This window comes from Andrographis paniculata, unplaced genomic scaffold, assembly GCF_009805555.1.
Source record: "Andrographis paniculata isolate CXL003 unplaced genomic scaffold, ASM980555v1 Contig52END, whole genome shotgun sequence".
Lineage (NCBI taxonomy): Eukaryota > Viridiplantae > Streptophyta > Magnoliopsida > Lamiales > Acanthaceae > Andrographis > Andrographis paniculata.
This window is the reverse complement of record NW_026137587.1, coordinates 7686395-7706476: the sequence shown is the minus strand read 5'-3', so window position 1 is coordinate 7706476 and position 20082 is coordinate 7686395. Positions and strand designations below refer to the sequence as shown.

At 32.2% G+C, this 20082-nt stretch overlaps 2 protein-coding genes across 3 annotated transcripts; one reads left to right on the top strand and one right to left on the bottom strand.

Moving 5' to 3' along the window:
- Positions 1-8262: 8262 nt before the first annotated feature.
- Positions 8263-9986, top strand: LOC127254210 (chavicol O-methyltransferase-like). The gene is made up of 2 exons (XM_051279181.1): positions 8263-9155; positions 9478-9986. Exons 1-2 carry the CDS (start codon positions 8361-8363, stop codon positions 9778-9780), a joined length of 1098 nt encoding a protein of 365 aa, XP_051135138.1. The 5' UTR covers positions 8263-8360; the 3' UTR covers positions 9781-9986.
- Positions 9987-10141: 155 nt separating this feature from the next.
- LOC127254213 (uncharacterized) lies at positions 10142-14054 on the bottom strand. 2 transcript variants are annotated; one of them, XM_051279184.1, is made up of 2 exons: positions 13256-14054; positions 10142-10560 (listed from the first exon to the last, which is right to left on the bottom strand). In XM_051279184.1, exon 1 carries the CDS (start codon positions 13903-13905, stop codon positions 13258-13260), a length of 648 nt encoding a protein of 215 aa, XP_051135141.1. In that variant the 5' UTR covers positions 13906-14054; the 3' UTR covers positions 10142-10560; positions 13256-13257. The 2 variants fall into 2 exon arrangements, with proteins under 2 accessions (XP_051135141.1, XP_051135140.1); XM_051279183.1 differs by having other exon boundaries at positions 10142-10598; positions 13256-14050.
- Positions 14055-20082: the final 6028 nt, after the last annotated feature.

The following is a 20082-nucleotide window of genomic DNA, read 5'->3' as shown; positions in this document are numbered from 1 at the left end:
TTTAATAAAAGTAATCATATATTAATATCAAAATACCATTAATTTTTATCTAAATTACAAATATATCATTATATATAATTATTTTTACATAAAATCAAAGAATAAAAATGTCAAAATTTATTACACACTTCTACTAATTATTAAAATATTATTATTTTTTAATCTACTAAAAGATTTCAAATGACCAATTTGGACAGGGACTGAGAGAAGAATAATAATAATAATAATAATAATAATAAGTAAACAAAAATACTCAAAATTACTAAACCACATAAAATATCAATTTTTATAATATTTTCATTTTTTTTGTATTTCAAGCTAAAAAACACCTAATACTAAAAAAACTAAACAAACTTTCTCTAATTTATATATATATATATATATATATAGAAAAGGAATGTACATAAATGAATTATATTAAGCAATTATTATATACATAGAGTATCTCAACGTCGGGACTGAAAAGGGCAACCCGCACCATAAAAGGAGCAGCAAGTTTTAGAGGACAGGAAATTGGCAACTTCCAGATCAGATATCTATAACTTAGCAACAAATGGGGACCTTAGGATCCAACTGCCCTTTTGTAAGATTTTATTTTCCACTTTTTCATTTTTTGTCCTTTTATTATTAATGCAATAATTGACTTGTGGTAAGGGTAAGGGTAAGGGTAAGACCCATGTTGATGTTGTGGTAAGTGTTGTGTCAGCATCATTTTCATTTTGGCAATTTATTAAGACAACATAAAAATGGTGGAACCATGGGACCATTATAATAATCAATACATAGTGGTAGGCATGTTACAAGGCATAAAATATCAATTTTTTTTATTTATTTAATTGTATTTTGAAATTAAATATTATTTTAAATAAAATTTTGATATAATATTTTATAAAAAAAATATATATTTTTTTTTAATTGAGTATGATTTTCATACTCATTTGACCGGATAAAAATAAAAAAGTTTCTTTTATATTAAAGAAAAAAAATGTGGCATTGTGTAAAATAATGACAAAATCAATAATATTTTTTAAAAGTTATTAATGTTTTAGTAAATTATAAAAATAAAAATAAAAAATCATATAAATAGACAAATATTGAATAAACATATATAATATTTTAACATAATATTTTATAATTGTTGAAACGTGACTTGGATTTAGCAGTCTACCCGACCATAAACCAAAGCGAAAGGGCTCTTTCAATTGGCAGGATTCCTTTTGGGCTTATCCTAATTGATAACAAATAGGCTTACGGTTTAGGGTGTTTTGAGGTGCTTATAAATAGACAACTATGGTTCTTAGTCGGATGACATATTGTAAATCTCTGAATCAGTATAATAAAATCTCTCCGGTTCCTACCCGTGGACGTAGGTTGACACACCGTCATCGAACCACCACCACGTAAAACCTCTGTGTTCTTTATTTGCTTTCTTTCTCGTTTTCTCATAACAAGTGGTATCAGAACCTAGTTCGTTGATAGGGTGGATTGAGAGGAATCGGGCGTTGGATCGTTGTGGGAATCCCTTGTGACCTGCGGAGGTGCCTTGTGTCGAAAGTCTCCTGGCGGTGTTGGGTCGGTCCCGACTTGTAGGTCAGGCAGCGAGTCCCTTTGTGATAGGCGGTGCAAGGTTGGTAGGGAAGGATAAGGGTTTCGGCAAACGCAGCGGAATATCCGATGTGCTCTCATATCAAGTGAACCTTATGTTTGTTTGTGGGAGTCAAGATGGGTGATCGTCATGTTGTCAAGGTATTCGACGGTATGAACTTCGATTTCTGAAATATGCCGATAGAAGATTACATGTATGGTAAAGATCTAGATGCGGTATTGAAGGAGAAATTCGAAGACATGGATGAAGCCGAATACAAGAAGATCGACAGGAAGACGATGAGTGCGGTTCGACTAACCCTTTGGGAGAATGTCTCGACTGAATTTAGATTTGAGGCAAAAGGAAAAGGTGAAGATCAAGAATGGTCAAAGTTGAAGTCGAAGAATAAGGACAAGGAAGATGCAAGTCAAGTGGTATATTGGAATTGCAAGGGGCATTTGAAACGACAGTGCAGGGCGCCGGAGAAGGATCAGGGTTCAGCAAACGCAACGGAGGAGATATCCGATGCGCTGATTCTGAGCGTCAGCAGTTCAATGGAGTCATGGATTTTGGTCGAGCGTCATTCCACTCATGCAGTGATTCGAGAATCATGGAATCTTATACCACAGGTAATTTTGGTGTTGTCTATCTTGGAGATGATGAGACACTGAAAATTGTAGGTAAAGGAATGATTCGAATCAGAACACGGAATGGTGGAGAGTGGAGATTGGATGAGGTATGTTGAAGTGGAAGATGAAATCAGTATTCAAGTGGGAGATTGTTAGGATATGAAGCCTGATTATATCCTAAAATCTAGGGATATGATTTGGATATTATATTTTAGATTTTAGATATATGATTTGGATATTATTGTCAAAGGCTTAGGCTATAAATATCCATGTATTCTCACTTTAACACGTGCCTACGTACTTTATAGTAAAATTCCTGGCTTGGCAGCGCCCCCAGACGTAGATCATCGTGATCGAAATGGGTTACCAAATTCTTGTGTTCTTTTGTCTTTATTATCTCATCTTGATTTCCTGAAAATTTTCGTAACACATACAAATTAAATATATCATTTTTATAGATTATTAGTACCATCTCTATAATATATATATATATATATAGCTAAAAATACCAGATTGTGTTTGTTTTGGTTTAGATATTTATTAATTTCAAGACAAAATTTCACACGTAAATTTCAGTTAAAACGTGGAGTATTATCTATTCTAACAAAATATGATAAACGTTCAAACACAATTTCACATACTCAAACCAAGTGAACCAATATTACACAAATCCAAACTAGATCTGCATCACATGTATTTTAATTTAAATACAAAAATTTATTTATATATTTCCAACAAGATCTCGACAACATAGAAATTTTCTAACATATTCTTTTCACCTAAAAGAGTGGTAGCTATACATACAATCAAATTTGTTAAGTTAATCTCAAACCTAAACATCCAGTGACAAAAACCACTTTATGCTTCTGTGGTCGTTGGCTTTCAAAAACAGCAACTCTGAACTTGCTGGTTAAATCCAATCATGCAGCCCCTGTATCCCTTCAAGTTTGGTAGCCGCTTAAAGACAAAATGGACATCTCGAATTTGTCCTTTTGTGATCAGAACTGATTTGATACAACATCATTCTTTAGTTGGATCAAAAAGAATTTATTGCATGTCATTTCATGGCTGTTGTGGTGTGTTTAACAGTGCTAGAGATTTGTGGGAAGTAGTGTGAGTGATTTTGAGAGATTGGGTAGTAAGAGAATTATTGTGTTTATCCTCTCAACCATTTCCCTTCCACCTCCAGGTACTAAGTGAGTGTTTTACACTGTATTCCTACCGGAGAAACTTGGAGATTGAACGAAGATCGAAGTTGCAATCAGGGGAACATTCGAACTATGTGCAGCACAACTATATATCGCTTGTTAGTACGCGTTTGTAACAACTTATGTCTGTGGAGGGAATTTCCTAGGTAATTAATATGTAGTTTGGGTTGGTGGAGGTTTGAGTGTTTTGTTATTAATTAGCACTGATTAATGGACATCTCCTGGATTAGTAAATGTAGGATGATTTATATCCGAACCGGGTAAACAAATACCTTTGTCATTTATTGCTTTGAAATCCTTTCATTTATTTCATTGACAAGTCGGTGTTACGAGGATTTATTGAAGTAGCACTTATTTCCATCCCAACAAAATTAATTAATATTTTACCCAAAATATACATACCCAAAATTATTGATCCTTATTACTATTATTAGTATTATTATTATTATAGTCCATTAAATAGCTAGCCTCGCAGCTGGCAATTTGTTTTTTCCCTAGTGATTTTTTTTTTTTTTTTTTTGGCTAATTATTATTAGAAAAAAAGGAAACAGACAGCAGCAATTAATGAATATCACATGGTCTGACTGCATGTTGAAATAAAATAAAATAAATAAAACCACGAGTGGATCGATTATTTAAATACTTGAAAATAATCCATAAAGTGAGAAACCTATAGCAGCTTTGGAGGGCAAGTTGCAAAATTATGTCCTTTAACACCTTATCTTATTAAATATTTACAATTATTTTTAATATATACAACAATAAATTCATGGATATTAACAGTAAATGTATTTTCTTAATAAATTTATAGTGCATTGAAATTTAAGAATTCGATGATATTAAGTTATCTTCCATCTACAAACTTCATTTACACAATTTTAATTTAGAAAATACAATCGCTATGATAGCGGTTAAAATGGATTAACGGTTAAATTAGCCCATAATTCATCGTAATTCGTAAATAAATAAATTGTTTGCGAATCAACCTACCACGGAGTAGAATTATGATTTAGACAATCCAACTCGATCTATTGGCTGGTGGAGCACCAAGCGGGCTAAATCACATATGTTTTATACTATAAAAAATAATATTATATTCGTTCATTTTTTATTCTATAAAAGATATAAGAAATTGTAATGTCCCGATTTCGAAGTATATAAAATAATATTATTATAGTAAATAAATATTTTTATAATATTTTAGGATTAAGAAATTAATATTTTAAAATAAATTTTATTTTTATTTTATTTATTAATTATGATTAAAAAGACTGCTAAACCAATAAATATTGATAAGGATAAATATAAAATATAATAATATAATAACGATGGTAAGGATAATAATAATATATAATAACGTTAATAATAATATAATATAATTGTTGAGTAAGAAAAAACTAATGTATAGGATTTCTTGAGAATGAGCTTATAAATTGGATTAATGTATAGTCCAATGGGCCTGGTAATGGTAGTAGGGTCTTAAATGAAATCGGGCGAAGGATGAGATGGGAGGTCGGACAAGATAAGGTCGAGCAAAGAAGGATGAGATGAGAGGTCGGACAAGATAAGGCCGGACGAATAAAGATGAGACGGCCGATACGAAGGTCGGTCAAAAGGAGGTCGGGCCAAGAAAGATGAGAGGGCGGAGGTCGGACAAAAGGAGGTCGGGCGAAGAAAGATGAGATGGCAGATACGGAGGTCGGACAACAGGAAAGGTCTGTTAATTGGTCAGGACAAAAAAAGATCTGTTAATTGATCGCTTAATTAAGCAACCTGTTAATCACCTGATTGATTGGCAGGTCATTTGGTCAAACAGTTGTTCAGCCGTTTAAAGGGACTGGATGGTGGTTGCTTGATTGGGCGACCGATGAATTGTCTGGACGAATGGTTGTTGAGCCGATTGAAGGGACTGGATGATGGTCGCTTGCTTGGGCGACCTATGAATCTTCTGGACGAATGGTTGTTCAGGCGATTGAACGGACTGGATGGTGATCACTTGATTGGGCGATCGATAAACCCGTCTGGACAAATGGTTGTTTCAGCTGTTTGAAGGGACTGAATGGTGGTCGCTCGAGTGGGCAACTGTTTAGTCGTTTGGTCTAGTGGCCAGTTAGTATTTGGATTGGTCGGTTGGTCAATCGTTAGGTTATTCGGTAGGTTCAGTCGGTGGATGGTCCAGGCAGTCGGTCAGCCTGCAATCTGTCTAAAGTATGCCGGGCGGTTGAGTAGTCGTTCGGGACCAGCCGTCCATTTAAGGAGGTAAGATGCCCAGAGGCGGTCGGTCGAGCCAGTTGGGTTCTGTAACTGGTGGGAGCGGTTGGTGAAACAGTTAAAACACGTGTCAATAGAAGAGGAATTAGTGGGCGGTTGACGGCGGTTGCTATAACCGAACATACGACAGTTTCTCAGTCGGATGGTGATTTATGAACTGTCTGAAAAGACGGTTAAGGGAAGTTACAACCGGCGAGTGGATCGAACAAGTGAAAGGCGAGCAAGAGAAGACGTAGTAGCAGGTGTGCTGGTCGGACGAAAAACAGTTCTAAGACGGTTGAGAGAAGTTACAACCGGCGAGCGGATATGAAGACACAATCTGGTTGTGGCGGTTGACATAGGTTTTAAATAGGTCTGTTCATGACCTAAAGAAACCATCTTCAATCGACATCAAATTCAATGAATTTCTTTTGGGATCACCATTTTACTTTTACAGTCTGTAGTATTTATTTTCCTATTTTATTTATGTATCGTATAGTGTCTAGGGATTCTTAATCTTAGACATTTTATTTTATCAAATTTGAAGATAATTTCTATTTTCGGGTTTTACTTTTTATTGTTGAAAATTTGCATCAACAATAATATAATTATATATATATAAACAAGCAAAACATTACCTGCGAAGGAAGGGAGAGGAAGAAACGAGAAGGAGAAGAAAGAAGAAAAAGGAAAAAGAAAAAAAAAAGATTTAGCCGTTCGATTCTGACTTTGATATTGTATTCCTTATTATACGTAGTATTTAATTATAAATTTTAATATGAATTTAGATATTGAAGATATTAAATTAAAAATTTTTTAAAAATTCATAAATGGCTATTTGGCTATTTAATCAACGAATTTCATTAGCTAATAGTCTATTCGTAGTCTTAGCATTATATTATGAGAATTTCGTATCGATCCGAGCCAAATTGAAAACGGCATTGTACCGCACCTGCTTGTTTATTCATATCTCTAAGTATTTTTATTTAATAATTGGACGATATAAATATTATGAGGTATAAAAATTTTATATAGAATCTTGTATTCTACTAAATATAAAAGTTTGAAACCAATCGAGCTAATTATAGAAATTAGCTTTTGAATAAGCAGGTAGCTCATGTGAATAAACATATAGCTTATCTGATTTGATTTGAGTGAATAATGGGGCTGGTGTACATTGGAGGAGATTTGAGTGAGATTGCAAAAGCTAACGAGTACCGATAAGAGGTAAACAGTAAGGAATTTAATTTTAAGAAATTAGGTATGTATGTTGCATGCGATGCGATTCTGATTAATATGCTAATGTGATATTATGTGAATCATTTTGTCAGTACATGTATATATTTATATATATATATGTGCACGTGGGAGACTTCACGGTTCATAATATTTGATATACGTATTTGATCGCGTTGGTGAATTTATGAAAAGAATGATAGGTGAGCTGTCTCACCAGCCTTTTTCGGTAAATTCGCGCCACACATATTGCATGATTTATCGAATATATTTTATGAATTTATCGTCTAATCGACGTGTAATGGATCTAATTTCACTTTACGATTTATCGAATATATTTTATAAATTTATCATCTAATCGGCGTGGTGCAGCGGGTCTAATTTCACTTTAAACTTTTCAAAAGGGTTCAAACTATGTAAAGTTAAATATTATCTTAAAATAAAAATACATATATATTTCTTTTTATTTCTCCGGTGTGAAACTTAAGTTTATTCTTTTTCCAACAATAATGAAACTCAAATTATTTTGCATTTGGGCAATTAAATATAACTATTATTTATAAAGAATTCAAAGACAACACAGACTCAAATTATTGGATAAATAGTGAAGAGACACAAGTTTGCAATAAATTTCATTTTCTTATACAATTAATCATAAAACTAAAATTATATATTAATGCTCTCCTATATATGTAATTAATCAATTATCAACACACAATCCTCTTCCCCCTTAATAATAGAGTTGGCTAAGAACAAGTCCCACATACTTTTATATAACAATTAAATATCAAACATTGAAGGGACCTAAATCAACGTGAAGCCTGTGGATTTTAACCCAACCAAATTCAAAATTATTGCAATTATTTTATTAGATTTTTCATTTTATTTTTTATATTAAAAAAAAAACTGTATATTAATTAGTTCAACAAATTATATGTACTATCTACCACCAATATATATATAAGGATCTGGAATGTATACGTGTGTGTGTTTTTTTTTTTTTTGGTGAGTTTAAGAAAAATTAGTTTGAATTTAGTATTAAAATCATATTTGATGGAATGTCTTATGAGAAAAAAATGTGTATATTTTTTTTTCGAGAAATACAAAGTCTATGTGATAAAAAAATTTGAAGAAACTTGGCGAAAGAAACACAGATCCATGGAATATACATGCATGTGTGTGTGTGTGAATTTTTGTAAACTTGTGAATTTTGACAAAAGATCCTAACATTTGATAAGATGCTGAATAATATATATATATATATCGAAATAGTTAGGATGCTGATTAGAGTATATTTTGTCATTCAATATAATGTGTGTAGATTGATATCTACTCTATTTTACGCTGAGATTAATTTTATAACTACCGTCTATACAATATAATATCATATATATATATATATATATATAGGCTTAGAAAGCCAAATGACAAACAATATCAAGTGCTAGAAAAATGGCAAAGCTTAATGGTGATATGGAGCTTTCTAATAATGGAGAACTACTTGAGGCTCAAGCTCAAGTGTGGAACCACACATTCTCCTTCATACACTCCATGTCTATAAGTTGCGCGATCGATTTGGGCATCCCAGACATCATCCATCGCCACGGAACTCCAATGTCGCTATCCCAATTAGTCGACACGCTTCCTATCAACAAAGCAAAGTCGCATTGCATCCATCGCTTGATGCGCTTGCTCGTCCACTCTAAATTCTTTGTCAAGCACGACACCTCCGACAAGCCGGATGATGAAGAGGCGCGCTATTGGCTCACCCCGGCCGGGCATCTCCTTCTAAGGAATAATCCCATGGCTGTTGCACCACTTGTACAATTTATTACGGACCCGGTCAATGCGAAGGCCGGGCATTACATGAGGGAATGGCTTGTTGGCGAGCACCATGAGTCGGCCTTTGAGGTCGCGCATGGAAAGACCTTTTGGGAACACTTTGGGAATTGCGACTCGAGATTGGGTAACTTGTTTAATGAAAGTATGTCGCGTGACACGAGGCTTGTGATGTATGTATTGCTTAAAGATTACAAGCAAGTGTTCGAGGGGGTCGGGTTGCTTGTGGATGTGGGAGGGGGTGTCGGGACTACAACAAAGGCGATCCTAGATGTATTCCCGGCGATGAAATGCATTGTTCTTGATCTCCCACAAGTCGTAGCGGGCTTGGAAGGGACACATAACTTGACATTTGTCGGAGGAGACATGTTCGACAATATTCCTCGCAGTGATGCCATCCTCCTCAAGGTATACCTCATATCTCTTATTCGATCTTCATTGTAAGTTTTACCTTCTCTCCTTTATGCGATCTTTTAATTTTCAAAATATAAATTTTTATGTGAGATGATCATTTTAATATGATATCAGATCAAAATTCTTATGTGATGTAAATCCACCTAATTTTTTCAAATATTTTTCAAAGTACCAAGCAACTTTAAATGTTTTGTTTTATGAGAAATAATTTGTAATTATAAAAATCTAAAGTCTTTTTAATCTTCTCAACCAACCGATCTAATTAGAGCGGTACTAACTTAATCTATTGTTTGTGGTATGTCAATGTGACATACAGTGGATATTGCACGACTGGGACGATGAAAGTTGTGTGAGAATATTGAAGAAATGCAAAGAAGCAATCTCAGAAAGGGGAAAAGTGATAATAATCGATGCAGTTCTTGGCCATAAGGGCAAAGGAGACAACAACAAAATCATCCAAGAAGCTCAACTCTTGTTCGATATGGTGATGATGACTTATTTAACTGGAAAAGAAAGAAGTGAGAGGGAATGGGCAAAGCTTTTCACAGATGCTGGCTTCACTAAGTATAAGATTAGTCCTGTGTTAGGGGCCAGATCTGTAATTGAGGTTTATCCATGAAAGTAATTTGGATTGGATACGTGGTTTGGTTGTCGGACCTAGCATAATTTGCAGGATAATAGATTCGGTCGGGAATTTACCTAGTACGCACTTTCAAATAGCGACTGCGAATTCTCGCGTTATAAAAAAAAAGAATATATATATATTACAATTTGTTGTTCCGTAAAAGATATCTCGTGATCGATATTCATGTTCTCTGCTTCTGTAAAATAACTTACTAGAATATAAATACATAATGAAATTTATAACCTTACCTACCATACAAGAATATGCAATCATGTAGATGCCAGTGTATCCCAAATATCAAGCTATTGAGAAGTAGGAATTTCTCGAACGAGTAAAAAGAAACAAGCACGCAATCGACAGGCACACAGAGATTCATATCCAAATATCAAATACAAGAAGGTTCCTGAGGGCCGAGACTCTTCGACAGCACTTCTTCCCAACATAGTTTTACAAGAGTAGCAACAAGACAACAGATCAGACAAGTATATCCTACAGCCACCAGTCATCATCGTCTCCTTTATTAATAAAGCTTTGAAACAACAAGAAAACAAGGTAATGTTTATCAGCTGCGGCTCATCAGGCCTCAAAAACCTAGAGAATAACCACTAATGCTGCGCTGCTTTTAGAACAATCCATTTCCTGTTGGTCGATAGGAATCCAGCGTTCTAAAACAACACTAATTTGAGGTTCAATGTCGCAGCAGTTTAGAGCAAGGGACCAAGCTTCACCAGAAGATTGATAACACCGGCCGACAGATGGAGTTAGAGAGTGCTTCTGTGTTCGTCAATGAAGGAGGTCAGACTGGTCGAATGCTGACGTAGACATGTTGAGACAAGCAACATATCAGATATTTAAAAACCATAATGTAAGTGGCAACTATGAACTTAATCAAAAAAGCTAAAAATAATTTGCCCACCAAGTAGGCGGAGTTTTTTGAACTGCACTATTGATTTGGTTTAAACAAAATAAGTCCATGTTCATGAAACAAGTGCGAATATGAAATATTAAGAGTTGCATACTATCCATAACTTAATCATTTGTAATATTTAAATAGTTTCTACAGCATCTATTAATATATTTTATTTATTGAAAGCTTTTACAACTTCAACAAGGCATGCTACGGCATGCACCAAACACTATGGCATGCTAAAGTCTTTTGCGCTATAGTAAGTAACCAACAACAATGTCTACTATCCTTAAAGCATTTTAATAAATTAGTATGGTGAGCATGCATCAATACATAGAAAAACACAGAGGTATAGCTATCGAAAGAAGGTAAAACTGAAGGATTAAGTAAACAAAAAGGACAAATTATTACCTGCACTTCACACACATGCATTCATATATTCATGAGTACTCATAAATAATTCAAAATTGAGCTGTATTCTACACAGAGAATGGCTGTTAGCATTATTGCTTTTTTTACATCGCCACGTCTAAATATCTCAATAGCTTATTATAAATAAACGAAAGCTCTACACAGTAGTAACTGTAGCTTTATATCCAACACAGAGCTAATGGTGAATGAAAAAATGCCCTTTGAAGCCATTTCTTGTAACAGGCAATGGCTAAAATTTATAAATTCCACCAATTCAACAATTATACCATACTCCATCTATCATCCAAATTTATGTTTAAAATGTTATTGTTCTCGTTTTAGTAAAAAATCATATCTACCTTTTTAGCTATAAAAAACAAAAAGTACCAATTAATACACATCTATATTAAAACTCGTGCCAAAAAGTATAAGCATATTTTTACATGACAGAGGAAGTGTACATATGACTTAAAATTCATTCTCAATGTGATCTAAGCAATAAAAGAAGCAAAGGACAATCATTCTTTAATATATACATCAACAAAAATTGGTACTGCTCTACTTTGTATGAAATGGCGCTTCAAAACAGCTTCCAATAGTATCAGAATTATTAAAATATTCAACATAAATGCTCAAAATTCAATAATTATATCTTCTATTAACCAGCTGGTATATACATATATACACACATAAACACATATATTACCGTGGCTTGGTCCATCTCAAATAATTAATTATCTAAACATGTCTTTCTTTCATTTCTATGAAGTATTTTAATCTCTTTTTGTGTAGATTCTACTTCCATCTTTCCGAAGAATGGCACTGGTGCAATATAACTCCACGCATCAAAAACCAGCATTATATCCAAAACTTGCTGGTTCATTTGAGCCATTGAAAAGGGAAGATAAGAATCCAATTTAGATTATATTAGCATCTTCGACATAAAAATTATATAATCAAATTGAAGAAAATGTAAAGGGGGCAGTGGCTGGACAAACCAAGCTAGTATGTCACACTAACTAATGGTAATGCCTCATCTAGACGAACACTGTGGATATCAATCAAATATGCCCCAGTCACTTGGCATCAGAGAAAAGTTGCTAATTCCTAACAAAAAGCTAAGTTACTAAAAAAATTTCTGAGATGCTCACACAGAAAGATCACTTTTGTCTCAAGTTAGAACACAATCAAACATCATCACATACAGCATATAAAGTGATCTTTATCCGCTTAATTGTATTTTCAAGCAGATTGTTCCAACACTTAATACGTGACATTTTCCAAGACTTTTATTCTAGTCAGTTGGTGTCATAGAACCAGTACAGAATAAATTTGAGAATTAACTTTCAAATTGTCATCCCCTCTCCTGTAGCCAAAAGATACCGGACAAGAACAAGAAAACAAGCAAAATGTTTAGGAAGATATCTGTGTTCTGGATCGTTTAATAAATTCAGTGGAAATTACCGCCGCTAGCCCACCAAATGTGATTTTTTTAATGTTTATAAGTACATAAACAAAACACAAGACAGCTTAAACTAAATGTTCATAATCTTTTAATCATAGCGAAGCAAGCCATTAGCGAAGAATAAAATCATGAGCTATTGTTCTGATAATACGACAAAGCAATTAAATATTCTAGAATAACCTATCTGCAACTCACTGCTTTCATATCCCATTTAAGTTCAGTATGACATACTCAGCTCCGTTCATTTCCAATATTTTCAACCAACAAACTTTTAAATATAGCCGAAATACGTTACAAACCATGTCAAGATTTTGTCTTTTCCAACTACTTAACTGCGAATCAATCGTCACAAGCATAATCAAACAAATATGAAAAAGGGAAAGAACATGAACCACCATCCTCAAACATCTCATCTCCCATACCTCGATGGCAAACTATCCAATAGCCTCACCCATAAAAACTACCACCAGCAAGACATATTTCAAAGCTTTAATCGAATAAAACACATTGCATCTAATGGCCATTAATGAGCAAAGCAAAAAAATTGAACATTTTTCCAAATCCAAGAAACTAAAGAAAAGTAATACGGAGCAAGATCATCCAAAACAAGACATACGAACATATATATATATATATATATACATGAAGATGAAGACGAAGACGAAGATGAAGAAAAGGGATCATACCATCATCCACTAGAGCTGGGCCGGGTTCCACTCGAGCCAGGGCGATTCAGATCCGTCAGGTGCTCATACCCACCGCCGGACTTGGGCCTTCTCTCAATCGGATCCAAGCCGTGATGGGGACCGGAACGATGCGGCGGCCTGACCTCTGGCTTACCCTTAAAACTACCTGCCCCACCCTTCCCCAAATCGGATCCAGGCTTCTCCTCTTTCCCCACAAACCCTGGCCTCAGATGCGGCGGAACAAAGCGATCGGACTTCACGGGCGGCGGAGGCAAAGGCGATACGGGAGACGGCAAGGGAGAGGAAGCAAGTGCTGGACCAGACCCGGTTCGTCCCTGTGGACGGAGAGAAATCGAAACCGGCTCGGGAACGCCGCCTTTGGATTGATCCGGCGCCGACGCAGCAGGAACGACGGAGGGGCTCTTGTCTTGGGGCTTCTGGGGAACGGATATGGGCTTGGGGGTGGGTCGGGTCAAAACAAGCATGTGGCCATGGATGCGGGAGTTGGAGAGGACGGTCTTGCTCTGATTGGGGAACGATTTGGCGGAGGAATTGTTGGTGGTGGTGGATTGTTTGTTGGAATTGTTATTCAGCTTTTTCTCGAAGACATCGTTGAGATTGATGGAGGTGTATTTGTTGCTTCTTGCCATCCACCTGTTCCGCCGCCGCCGCCGCAACCACGAGACGCACCGCCGTTAGCCACTGTTGCAAGGAGGAGGAGGAAGAGGAGGCGAAAGGCGAGGTCGAAGTTTCGGCCCTTTGGACTTTTGCGTATACGGAAATAAAAAAGGAGAAGAATAGGCGGTTTTATGTACTAAATAATTAAATCTAAATATATATATATACATCATCTATATCACGTAAGTTTTGTTTTATTTTTATTTTTAATTTTAATATAATTGTTTATAATAAAATAAATGCTCCCACCCTATCGGCCAAATGTACTTCGAATATGAAATTTTATAAGATAAGAATAAATTATTATAATTGATTATTTAAAAATATGTAAAATATTCTATATCTATCCAATAATAATAATAATACTATATTTATTTACTATTTATTATATTTGTATAATTTTTGTAAAAAATATAGTTATATTATTATTATAATCTAATAGGTATTTTTTTTTGTCAATTTTTTTTAATTTATAATATATTTTGATATTATAATTAATATTCAAATATAACAAGACCAAGTAAACGAATACTTAGTTACAGGATGACCGGGAAGTATAATTTTTTTATTGTAATAGAAATAATATAATACTTCTTCAGTCTCTTTCGAAATGATCATTTGAGGCTTTGTAGTAAATTAAAAATAATATTATTTTACTAATTAGTGGAAGTAGATAAGAAATTTTGATATTTTTTATTTTTATATAATAATTGAATATGTAGTGGTATATTTGTAATTTAAGTAAAAATTAACTGTATTTTAGTATTAGTGTATAATTATTTTTTGTCAAATATGAAAATTTGTGATACAAGATGCAAATAAATTTATTTGACTACAGATAGATTAAATCTTCATAAATTATGAGACTAAAATTAATATTATATATAAATGTATTTTTACATCACTAAAATAAATCTTTCTTAAATAATTAAACATATTATTTTTTCGCTTTTTTAAATTATAGACAAAGGTAATTTGACAAACTAATTAATAGTTTTGATGGATTTTATTTTTCTCCATTTAGTTTTGCCCCTATTTGTCTCTAAACTATTCTCCGATAATTTTAACATATGTCGAAATTGAAGGTCATCAATTTCGCGATCTTTTGAAGATGGAATGGATTGAGTTGCTATTGTTTCCTCTTGCTCGTTCTTGTTGGATTCTTTATATGCCGTTTGTTCATAGCTTGTGAAAGAATCAATAATGTCACTATATCCGCATTCGCGCTTATAATCTAAAGTCAAACTCGAAAGCTCGTGAGTTACGTGTACATGATGAGGCACACTCTGTCGACAAATAAATCTATATTAGTAGCGATTCCGATTTCTTTTTAAAAAAATCTATATTAGTAGCAATTTCATTGCAATAACCTTGTTATATATATAAATGAAAAATAAAAAATAAAAAATAAAAAATAAAAATTAATAATAATAATCTACTACACATAAAAAAAAAAAAAAACTTTGCAATTTGTGAATTTTTTTTGAATTTTTTTTTCAAAAACAACAAAAGATAGACTTATAAATCTACAAATGTCGCATATTTTACTAAAATATGCAAATAATTAAACCTTGTTACAAGGGAAATTGCATTGTATTTAGAAAAATTTAAAACAAAGTCGAAGCTCAGTTTAGATAAAATATATATAGTTTTGAAAAAAAAAAATTAGAAAAATTAGAAAAATAAAAATATTTAATGTGATACTTTGTAAAAATATTAATGCATAAATTCAAATATTCTAAAAGTATATATATATATTGTTGCTCGATTACTAACCTCTAGGATCCATCCAATGTAAGTCGCATTGTTGACATGTTGGTTCATGTCCAAATCAGCACGTCTAGGCTACAAAGATAAATGAAGCTAGCTTAGAGGGTTCCGATAAAAATATGTTATGTATTTAAACTGTTAAAAAAAAAATGATGACAATATTCTACAAGAAAAAAAAAAATAGATAACTTAAAAAAATTTAAATAACTTTAAATAAATGTCAATTTATATAACTCGTAAAACCAATTTCACTTCAAAATACTACCTAACTTATTATATTAAGCTTCTATATGATATATGCATGCAATTTTTACCATTAACCTCAACTTGGTATATTGAGTTGGTTCATCAAATCTTTCGATTTTCTTGAGGACATTATTATTCCCCGGAGGAAACGCAAATCTGTGCTCTCATAAAATAAGTGAAGTTACAACATTGAAATCAACAACTTCTTCATGTCCAATTATTTAAAACATGAATAAAATAATTGATCTTACCTTGGTTGTTCTGAAGAGTGTTCAACAATTTCCTTGAGAAGGGCTTCCGGAGCTTTTTGAAGCCTTCGAGTCTTTTGGTTTAATAGTAGCCATTTACTAAGAACAAATTTTATGTCGAATGTCTTAAGATCATTATATATGTATAAATTAAACTTAGTAATACACATGCTCTAATATATGTTTGATTTAAATAATGACACTATTATGTATAGAGCTGCAATCAATTAGACTGTTTAGTATTCGTACCTCGTAATTTTAAGCAATATAACTTTTGTTCAAAGACGAGGATTTGTTCATATATCTATTATTTATAATCATAATTTTGGCAATAGGTATTTTCTAGTAATTAATATGGGTTCTCACCTTGTAACCCTTCCGATGACTTCGCCTGTGGTACAATCGGTTATCGTCCAATCGCGCCTCATGTTACGGCTTCCTTCGCCTTGGAACCATGTCTCTATCTCGATTACATCATTCCTATGAATTGCACACAATTGTTCTTTGTTCCACAACCATAAAAAAAAATGTATATATACAAACATTACAAACAAAAGTAAACTTAAAGGCACTAAAATATAACTTGCTATTACTAAGCAATTCTCATATTTCCTAGAAAAGAATCCTAAGTTAAATAAATTTACGAAATCATTCTTGTATTATTACAATTGTAGAATTACATTAGTATGAATTATATTCCATGGGTATCATATCCACATTTATATTTTCATTCTCTACACAAGCTATTTGTAATTTATCTTTTTTAAAAAATGTATGTTCGACCCAAAAATACTTTTATAAGTCAAAGTTGAAACCATCGACAATTTACCATGTTGGGTATTTAGAGATCTCTATGTGCATGCGCGAAGTCACCCATATGAGATCGTGTTCTCTCATGGAATGCGTAGTCGAAAATCCGTCTTTAGTTGTGTATCCTTTGCTTAGAAAGTGGTTACACCCAACTTCCTACATTATAAATATTGGAATCATTTAGAATCAAGAAATTTACATTATGATTATTTATATGAACAATTTACTATAAATTTTGATTTATAATATTAATGAGAATTATCTTATACATATATCATTGATTTAGTTATTTTATATACCAATTTCATCAACTCAAAAAATTTTCAATTGTGTATTTTAATATCTAGTGATGTCTTATTGATAATATAGAGTTCATTTTTTTTTAAAAAAAAAAAAAACACTTAGTTTGAATCCAATTATGATATAATCCTTTATTCAAAGGCTTTGTCCATAAAAACATTCTTAGAGCACAACATGTTAGAAGGATTTGAAAACAAATTCATGAAATATATATTTGTTGAAGATTTATCTTTAAAAGCAGGGCATTCTGATATATATATATATATATATTGTTCTATTTATTCAGGTGATTTTACTAAAAAAAAAAAAAAAACTTAATCTATAATTCTTACGTTATAAAATTATAATTTTATCCTAAAAAATACCATTTATCCCTATTATAAAAAAAAAAAAAAATCAAAAGTCCGACGCCTTTAAGTTTTGTCTCGTCACACATGACGTCTAGTATGACTTGTCTGGTCGAATCTAGTTCGCAGACTATTATGTTCGACGGATGATTTACCAAAGCGCACTTAAAAAGTAACCGTTGCAAGTTCTCACATAAAAAAAAATAATAAAAAAAAAAAAAATTACCAAATAAACAAACCCTCCACCATTTTAAATTGCATTGTTAATGAACTAATTGTATTGCGATTTAAATCTATAATAAAAATTTTATTATGTCATTTTTGTATAAACTTCAACGAGATTTGTTACTTTCAAACATTTAAGATAAATAGAAAAAAAAAATCAAAATTTCAAATGTAATGATCATCTACTAATATTACGAAACTATAATATTCATATGTATCTTTAACATACCTGCAAGAAGTTGGCAATAGATTGGATCTTTAGAGCTCCATTGATTCCAACCTCGTGGAACCTCACGATGAATCTCTCCTTGTAAGAATAAGGATCATCGCCCAAGTTCTTTAAGTATTGCTTGTAATCACTTACAAGATGATGTGCCTCTAAATCCGTCTCTCTCTTCTCCACTTTGATGGCTTTAATAGAACACCATCCTAAATGTCTCCGAGCTACTATATTGTTGGCATGTTCAACTCGATAATGTGAAATTTTGGGATAAGATAAACGATTGTTATAATTGACGCCAACATTATTCAATGTTAGTAATGTGGCTCCTCTTATCAACATTGGTTGTGCTTCCTAAAGGTTTTGAATTCATATGAACTTCGTCGAGGCATGCTTATATGGTAATATCATTTATACAAGATGGACCTTCAAGCTTAGCTATGGCATTAGACTAGGGAGTTTGGCAACCTACAAAATATTAAAAGCAATCTCCCACCTATTCATGGATGTGTTATACTCCCTCCGTCCCACATACCATGTCCATGTTGCTGTTTCTGTCCGTCCCATATAGCATGTCACTTTTCTTTTTTGGAAAATAATTACAAACTTTAATTTCATTTTAAACTTTTTAATTTTATTTTATTTTTTAAATTTTAATTAAACTAATTAGTTATCTTAATCTTAATTTATAATTATTTATATTATAGAATAATTATTTTCACTAATATATTCTTAATTATCTACTAATTATATCCCTCCTAAAATACCGTGTCTACAGTGTAGCAGATGTGGGAATGAGGTAGTATTATAGTTTGTTGTATTTTATTAAAATAAGCAAACGAATATAATATTTTATGAAAAAAATATTTAATTTTAAAATACTTTTTATTAAAAATCGCGGGAATTGCATACTTAAAAAAAAAGTTAAAAATCAAACTCTAAAAAAATAATTGATTAATTATTATTATTATTGCCTATTAATAAATTAACAAATAGTACTATCAAGATCATTTCTATATAGCACTACGGTTAAATTGTCATTTGCGTAGTTTAATTAGCAAATAATTATTATTAGGCATAGTATATTTTGAAATTTTTTATATAAAATTTTATAAAAATTACACGAGACTTTTTCACATTTTCAATATTTTTGTACATAAATCTCAGAAGAAGATATTATTTATGCAATGTTCTTTACAGCATGTAGGAGTTTTACATAATTTTAAAATTATAAAGGAAAATAATGTAGTTTTTTAAAAAAAAAATTGGAACTTTTAATAAATACACTTTAACCACTTTATTAAAATGACATGTTTATAGACTACTATGCTCTTTAAATTAAAGTGGCTAATAGTACTTACACTTAATTTTTCTTGTTTAATTTTTTAAGGAATTTGAATTTGGCTAAATTTTGTAGGATTGTAGATAATGAATTAACAGTGGCCATCGTTAGGCTTACATTAAATGGCTATGCCTAATTCATCATTAATATATTCTTTCATATAAAGCAATACAATGATACCAATTGAGTTGTTCTTCGTCAAGAAATTTGGTAGAACGATACCAAATGTAAAGAAAATATATAAATTTCGCTCCGCCGTGCATTTATAGCGTGAATTAATTTGGTATTATTAAAGTTGAAATAGTTTCGATGATGTGAATCATATGTATACAAATACGATGACATAACAAGTCATGTTAGCCGGGCCGTGTTATATTAGAGTTATATTAATAAAACAATTGTATCAATTTGTAAGAATACATTTAGATTAAATATTTGGTAAGAGGAAACTTCACATTTCGATAATCGAAAAATCAACTGTTAGCTCTATACAATTCAATTTTAAAAGATTGGATTTTTATTTCTATATTTTTTACCGGACTTGTTATCGAAAGTCGAAGAAAATTAATAAAACAATTATCCAATAAAAATGAAATAGAAAGAATTTCAATATTTATATAAAATTTACTATTTTTAAAATC